Genomic DNA, 8,263 nt, shown 5'->3' on the forward strand with positions numbered 1-8,263 from the left:
GAAGCTCCTACCATGTATCTCCTGTGAGACACTCACATGAAATAGGCCAAAAAAACATAGTTGCTGTCTGACTTCGTAACTCACATTAAAAAGGGGTTTTTAAAGCAGTGACCTATTTAAATGCTTTTTGTATCTTGGATTTTAATCTTTTTCTATAACAAAAAATTGCTGGTTAAAGCTAAATTTGCTTTTTCTTTCAACATCTTGCATTACTATTAGCGAGGTTAGGTGACATTAAAATCAAGAGCAGCTGTAACTCGCTTTCATTATTCATCCGGCAAACACTGACTTCTCAGGTCCATAAGCGAGACCCTTTCAGCAGTAATCAATCAAGAACGATCACTTTCCAAAGCAGAATTTCATTGCCATTAAGGCTACATTAAGCATATTCCATACAGGAATTTGGGTAATAGCAGAGTCTCTGAGGAGAGACAGTAGAGCTTCTTCATCCAACTGACTGAATTAAAACTGACAGTATCACCATAGAATACACTTACACCAGAATGAAAGTTTGGTCAGAGCTAAGGTCATGCAACTGTAGTTTGCAATTTCCTCAGCTGAACGGTATCTGTTGCAATGGACCCGTTGACTGAAACGTTAATTCAAATAAAAGGTCTTTGTTACTTTCTTCCCTTGCTTTATCCACGCTGACGCCGGTATCCAGAAAAGCTGTAGAAGCTGCCCACAGAAACCAAGAGATACAGTGTGATGTAAAGTAGTATCACTCCAATCACACATTTTTGTTGTCTGTTGACATACTTTTCTTCAAATCCCTTTCTCAGCTCTGTAACCTGGTCTCATCCGCCTGGTCTTTTCTCTTCCTTCTATCCAGCGTTTCTAGTCACTACATTGCTTCTCTCTCCTCACACACAGTTTACTAAGATTAAGTGAAGTTAACAATAGTTCCCAAAATTGTAATTGTGGACCACATTAGAAACTCAAAAGGGCTCAAAGCCAGGGAGCTATAAAACTTAACAGACATTTCACGAGCTGAATTATTCAAGCAGAAGTAAGCTTCAAGTCCTGGAGTTTATGCTTCTTCCCCACAACTGTCATCCACATGTGGCTAATAAATTAACCACGCGGACTGACCCAAGTCAGTACTGCATAGATCACTGCTTTAGAAGAGTAACAGTGACTGAATCTCTTGAGACAGAATTTGTGGTTTTGTCTGAGAAGGAACAGTGTGGTGTAATGAAAAAACGGTGACAGCTTATTGTGGAACCAGGCGCAGAGAGAAGCGCTTTTCCAGGCGCGAGGGTGCTGGGAGAAGGCACAGCTTTGGGACTGACAAGTTTCTAATATCGGCATTCTTGCGTGGAGCTTTCCGCATCAGCGCTGCTGTGGAAAGCTTCCAGTATCATGTTCAAGCGTGGAAAATTTTCAATACTGCCTTCCTTGTTGGAGGACAGACAGATGTTAGAGCACAACTGTTTGGTTTCTTATGCTGCCCTATGTTGCATGACATAACCCTCTATGTATATATTTAATTGTACAAAAGCCTTCTTTTTCAGAGAAGAGGATCTAGAAAAAGAATATCTTTAAAAGAACAAAGGACCTAATTTCTTTCTTAAAACATTTAAATCATTTGAAAGGCAGGTCTCATTTTTTCCCATAGCGGTAATTACACTTTCTCACCCTACCTGCTTTTCCACAATCATTTTCTTCATATTCTTGGAGCAGATATGAAAACAGATGCAACAGAGGAAGCCTCACAGCAATTATATCCCATAATTTCCAAAGACTGTTCCAGAGGATTTTTTTCCATGAACTTGCTATATTAATGTTAAAAGGAAGAGTAGAAATATGTTAATAATAAACTTATATAAAGCTTTTTTTTTTTGTTCAAGAACTGACAGGAGAATGGATTTGGAAGGGTAAAATGAGAAAAATTCTTCTCTCCTTTCAACTGTTAAAAAGAATTTCTGGTGTCTGTAGCCATCCTGATAACTTTTCAGTGACAAACTCCCAGAGGTCATGACTTGCTATTTGAGAAGCACTGACATTGAGAGAACTCGGTTTCCTCAAGACTAGTGGACCACTTCATTGTTCTTTCAACTGCATCGGCAAGGATTCCGAAGTAAAACTGATTTTGATGGAGTTAGCCTACATTTTATATAGCTGTAAACAATGCAGAAGGTACCTATGAATTTGTTCTCGTTTGAATGGTGCAATATGGAAAGCTCTAGGTAAGTGGTGGACAAAGAATGTTTTTACACCAGAGATACTAATGACTGTGCTATGATTCATTCAGTACACACTAGTATTGTAAGAGTCTACCATCTGTTACAAAACTACTTTATTAACTAGAAAACACTCCGCAAGAAACTGTCATATACAGCTGGTTTACCACAAAGTGAATAAGTAACCCACCTGGCAGCTTAATTCACCAAACAAAATAGTGCTTTCCAACTAATATATGAAGTTGAGGCATTTTTAAAGCCTGTTTAAAACAACTCCTTGCAAGGTGGATAGGCCTTCACACAATTCAGTACCACAGAACTGAGAACGTGGATTTGCTACCGAGAAGTAGTAGAATGGTTTATTATAATAAATACTGGAACACAGAATATCCCCTGTGTAAAGGTTTATTTTAGAAGGTAAGTGTAAGCTTTTTTTGTAGGTTTAACACTGTCAAAAGGAACAGCCACAGAAGTTAGCCGATATAAGAATTTGGATAACTGGTATCTGACAGGCTTTAACATCTGCAAAGGGAATACGTATCTCCACATCGCTCTGTCAATTCACCTCCCAATTACCCTCTCTTCAAAGAAGATTTTGGCTAACTTTATCCAGTTTCCATTATGGCTTTTAGGGCTGCAGTTTGAGCAAACACATAAAGCTTAAAATGAAACAGGGATGAAGGAGGCATTTACTACTGTATTGGTGAACTGTTCTGCGTGAACATGTCCTCATCAGAAGGGGAAAAAAAAAAAGCTTGAAGGACTGGACCTGATAACTGCTTCTTATTCCATTCTCCTTACAGTGAGCAGATCTGGAATGGGGGAGACTCTGGAGATGAAGGCATTGACCAATCTCACACCTGTAACTAGTCAATACACTCAGATAGCTTAGGGCTTCTTGCTGCTGTCTTTTAAAGTTTTTTTTTTTTTATGATTGAGCTAGGTTAACATGATTAAAATTCTACTGAAGGCATGGCATCTTCAGTAAGCAAAGCCAGAGGCTGCTTTTCAGCACTGCTATAACTACACCTGAAAAAGCAAGTGTTAGAACTCCTTAGATTAGCAAGAATATTTATGTAAACTAATGTTAACTAGAGAACTGGATGAAAATAACCAGCCAGATGAAAAACAACATCAGCAAAGCCCATATCATGTACACTACGGCCAAATCATGATAAAACAGACTACATGACTGTACGGAAACCTCAGTTTTATCCCCCAACCGAAAGGGCCAGATTCACCACTGGTGGTTCCCTTGAAAGCACGAACTGCAAGCCACAGGCGATACATCTGCAGCTGAGTTTTGCTTCCTGGCTTTCCACTGCTGCAGCTTTCACTTTACAGGGAGAACACAACACGAACAGTGGCGACGCTTTCCCTCCCCAGCCTCGGTGCTTTTAGGCCGGGGTGAGAGGGAAAACCCACCCCCGCCACGGGCTCTGCTTTTAAACCCCGCCAGCCTGAGAGGAGGCAGGCGGTCCCTCGGGGCACGCCAGGCCGCTCTGCCCGCGGGTTCCTGCAAGCCGGGCCCAGCACCCCGGCAGCACCCCGAGCCCTCCTCCCGCGGCTTCACCCGGCGCGGCCCAGGCCCCGCGGGGAGCGAGCCGGGGCCGGGCGCCGCCCCGGCCGTTACCCGGCGGCTGGTCAGGGCGAGGGCAGGGCCGCCGCGCCGCTCGGCCCCGCAGCCCCCCAGGAGCGGGCCTCGCTCGGGCGGCGCAACCGAAGCTAAAGCTCAGTTTTACAGCTGGCGGCGGCTGCTGCGCACCAGGCGCGGGGAGCCGCGGCCCGCCGCCCCCGCCCGAAAGGGAGGGAGGAACGGCCGCGCTCACCGCCCCCGGCTGCCCCCCGGGCAGGAGGAAGACAGTGCCCAGGGCGCCAGCTTCCCCCGTCCGAGGAGGGCCCGCACCCTCCGGCGGCCAGGCCGCAACCGGGGCAGCCGCCCGCTGCCGCGCCTCCCGAGGCCACCGGCAGAGGCTTGTCCCGAGCCGCGGCACCAGCCGCTCCCCGGAGCCCCGCCCGCGCCCTTCCGCGGCTCCGCTTGCTTTGCCCGCCCCACCACCCTCCTCGCTCCCTTTGTATTTTTAAACCACGCTACAGCATCCCGCTCCGCCCAATCAAAACGCGCACAGTCCTCAGCGGCCAATGGCGGGGGTCCCCGCGGTTTTTTAAACCGTCCCTCTCGCCCAATCACCGCCCAGCGCTTTTAGTTCCGCCCCCTCCACTATCCTCACCCCAACCGGTTCCAACGAGTATGAGCGCTAACGACCCCCTCGCGCTCGACCTAGCCGAGGAGCTGCTCGGCCACTGACGTCGGGACGGCAGCCAGCGAATCCCCGGCGGCCTCGGCCCTAGGGGGCGGGGCCGCAGGCAGTTTGAACCGGCGCGGCAGCCAATCCGCTGCGGCGGGGGGCGGGCCCCCGGGCGCCGCGGGTCAAGTTGCTGTGGCGGGTAGGGCTGTGGAAAACAAGAGGCTGTAAGTGCGCCGCCGGGAAACCATTCGGCAGCAGCAGCGGAGGGAGCAGAGCCCCGCGCCGCCGCCGCCCGCTCCGCCAGCCAGGCAAGGCCCCGCGCCGGCCCCGCCAGCGGAGGCCGCGGGGCAGCGGGAGGGTGCCGAGGGGGAGGGAGGGCGGGAAGGAGGGCGCCGCCGGCGGTCCTGGGCGCGGAGGGAGCGCGGGGTTCCCGGGGCGGGCGGCGCGCCCAGGGCTGAGGGGGGAATTCCCGGCGGGCGGGTGGGGCCGACGGCGCGGGGAGGGCGGCGGGCGGCCCCGCCGGGGAGGGCTGGGGCGCGGGCGGCGGCGCCGTGCGGGCCGCTCGCCTCGGCCGCCGCGGGGGGCGGGTGGAGGCGCCCGGCGGCGGGAGGTGCTGCGGGGCGGGCGGGAGAGAGAGGGGCTGCGGCGGGGGAGGGGCCGGCGGCCGCGGGGGGCGTGCTTGGGCGGGAAGGTGCCGGCGGGCGAGAGGCGGGGGCGGCCCGAGGCGCGGCCCCGCCCGCCCGGCCGTGGCTCTGCTCCGCGCCGCGGCCCCGCCCCGCCCTCACGCCGCCTCTCCCTCCCACCCCCCACAGGGACCCGCCGCCGACCTCGCCATGGGCAAAGGCGACCCCAACAAGCCGCGGGGCAAGATGTCCTCGTACGCCTACTTCGTGCAGACCTGCCGCGAGGAGCACAAGAAGAAGCACCCGGACTCGTCTGTCAACTTCGCCGAGTTCTCGCGGAAGTGCTCGGAGCGGTGGAAGGTGAGGGGGGCCGGGCCCGCCGTGCTTGCCGAGCCCTGCCGGCCCGGCCCCCGCCCCTGCTGCGGGCTGCTGGGAAAAGATTCCTGGTAGCAGCTGCTGCTTAGACGTTAGTGGGTCACCAGGCGCTTTAGCTGACCCAGACTCTTCTCCTTTCCCCTCCGTGTGTCCGCAGACAATGTCTAGCAAGGAGAAAGGAAAGTTTGAAGAAATGGCTAAAGGAGACAAAGCTCGTTATGACAGGGAGATGAAAAACTACGTTCCTCCCAAAGGCGAGAAGAAGGGAAAGAAAAAGGACCCCAATGCTCCTAAAAGACCACCGTGAGTGTTTCTATGAGCAGGGGAAAAAAAAAAAAAAGATTAGTTCTAATAGTCTGACACTTAACTTTAATCGCTGTCTCTCATTTTAGATCTGCGTTCTTCCTTTTCTGTTCTGAACACCGTCCAAAAATCAAAAATGATCATCCTGGCTTGTCTATTGGAGATACAGCAAAGAAATTAGGAGAAATGTGGTCTGAACAGTCAGCCAAAGATAAACAGCCATATGAACAGAAGGCTGCAAAACTAAAGGAGAAGTATGAAAAGGTAGAGTGAAAGTGATAAAATAATGGTTAAAGTTGTAGAGGTCACGGTAAATGTGTGACTTTTGTTTTGCACCTAAACCATATATGGTTCATAATTCTAAATGTCTGTGTCAGCCTTTGCCAGGCTTCAGAATGCGTGGAAGGGTGTGGCGTGGGAGGTATCTGGAACCTTTACAGTGAAGCTGGATGTGGTTTTTACATGTCTAGAGATTTTACCAATAAGATGCTTTACTTCCAGAAAACAGGTCACCTGCTTGGAAAAAGACAGTCATATTCCAAAACACTGTGTCATAAAATTCTTAAAACTGGATCGTGCGTTCTCTTGCCGAAAGGTGTAAGCGTGAAAGTCCCAAGCTTGAAACCCCGCTTTTCCGCACACAGTGTATTTGATCTGCACAGTATAAGTTATTGAAGCAGTACAAATTTGTCTTCAGAGTTACATTGCCAGCAACTAAACAGCGTTTTTCTCGCAGGATATTGCAGCATATCGTGCCAAGAGCAAGAGTGACGCAGGCAAAAAGGGCCCCGGTAGGCCTGCAGGATCTAAGAAGAAAGCAGAACCAGAAGAGGAGGAGGAGGAGGAGGAAGATGATGAAGAGGAGGAAGAAGATGAGGATGAGGAATAAATGAATGTCCTGCTGTAAAGATTTATGCTCAAAATCCGATATTTTGCTAAGAATGTGAACTCAAGTGCAGCTCATTGTTAGCTTCAGTATAAAAATCTGTACAGAATTGTGTATAGGTAATGTGGTTCTTTGTAGGGAGACCTCTATTTTTAATGTAAGTAGTAGCCGAGGGCTGCTGCAGTTCAGTTTAAAAAAAAAGAAGAAAAAGTTGTGGAATGTTTCTGCATATTTAATGGTTTTGTTGAAATTCAGTGACTGATAGCCAGGTGTTTCTTTATAGCTAAGTAAAACAAAGGAGGTAGCTTAATAGCTGATCTTATATTTTGTAGTATATTGCATTGTATTACTTTTTTAACAATTTTGTAATAAAATGTTGTACATGATTATTGTTGTATTCCTGATGTTTCTGAGAGGCTGGGTACTCCCAGAATGCTGAAGCCCTGCGCAGGATAAGGCTTTGCATTGTTCTTGGGCTATTGCTGTTGCCACAAAACTGCAAGTCTCGAAGTGTACACTTGATTTGAAACTTTTTTTTCCATCTTTAACCACAATTGTCTCTCCCACATACACTACCCTTAGTGGTAATTGATGTTTTTCTTACGCGAGCATTTCCTTGTATCACCTTCTGAGTGAAAAAAGTATCTCTCATGAGAAGTACCAACTTTGCTGATACCCCTGGATTGTGTCCCCCTCTGCCCCCAAACTAGAAGCAGAGGTCTTAAAGTTTTGTCTTGGTGTATTAGCTGATAATGAGAGAATCTTAGGAACTTTCTCTCCCAGAGCTCAGGGTCACTGGCCTTTTCTGCTGTCTGTATCAGGATGGGAAAGTTGGCTTTAAGACAGATGTGGTTAGAGGTATGTCTTCCCAGATGTTCCCTGCTCCTTCCCTCTCGCCCTGGCCCCAGTATTAGTGGCTTCTCATAAAATACACAGCTTGCAGAACAGCATGAAAAATGTTGGAATGTTATCTCCGCACGTGCCAATAGATTCCTGCAGGAAAGAGGCGGCATTTGTAAAGAACATGTGCTCCTGATATGTTCCTGTTTGTGGTGGTAACTATTGCCAGTTACGCTAATTCTTGGTTTTCAGTTTTTACTCAACCTTTAGTATATTTAAAAGTCTAAATCTAGATATCTAACAATATTTGCAAGTGGGGAATTGGAGATCCCACAGCTAAACTAATAGCTTGTTTAATTTGTTGAGATAAATACTAGGCAATAGCTTTTACTAGCCTTTGAAAGCCTAGCACTGGAAAACATTTAATGTCTAAAATACTAAGTACTATAAAGGGCAGGCTTGCAGCTTTTTTTTTTTTGTTTTTAAAGTGTCTCCCTATTGTACATCAGCTTCTGAAATAAATTTGCATACAGTCATTGTGCCTGTGTAAGATAAAAAGTGATTTCAGGACTATGACCACGGCAAATGTCACCGTGGTAGGAGGTTAAAGATAATGTAGCACTTTCTGAAACAAGAGTCTTGACAAAAACACTTCGTGTATCCCTGAAAGTATGGAAATAAGGTAACTGTAAAGGCAATTCAAACATTTTTATATTGAAGTACGTACTGTCCTGGTTTCAGCTGGGATAGAGTTAATTTTCTTCCTAGTAGCTGCTATAGTGCTGTGGTTTGGATTTAGGATGA

At 48.3% G+C, this 8,263-nt stretch overlaps 1 protein-coding gene across 1 annotated transcript; it reads left to right on the forward strand.

The window, feature by feature from the left end:
* The first annotated feature begins 4,579 nt into the window (after window positions 1–4,579).
* On the forward strand, window positions 4,580–7,005 carry HMGB2 (high mobility group box 2). The gene is made up of 5 exons (XM_072862514.1): window positions 4,580–4,740; window positions 5,245–5,415; window positions 5,588–5,733; window positions 5,823–5,997; window positions 6,470–7,005. Exons 2-5 carry the CDS (start codon window positions 5,266–5,268, stop codon window positions 6,620–6,622), a joined length of 624 nt encoding a protein of 207 aa, XP_072718615.1. The 5' UTR covers window positions 4,580–4,740; window positions 5,245–5,265; the 3' UTR covers window positions 6,623–7,005.
* Window positions 7,006–8,263: the final 1,258 nt, after the last annotated feature.

Source organism: Ciconia boyciana, chromosome 5, assembly GCF_034638445.1.
Source record: "Ciconia boyciana chromosome 5, ASM3463844v1, whole genome shotgun sequence".
Taxonomy (NCBI): Eukaryota; Metazoa; Chordata; class Aves; order Ciconiiformes; family Ciconiidae; genus Ciconia; species Ciconia boyciana.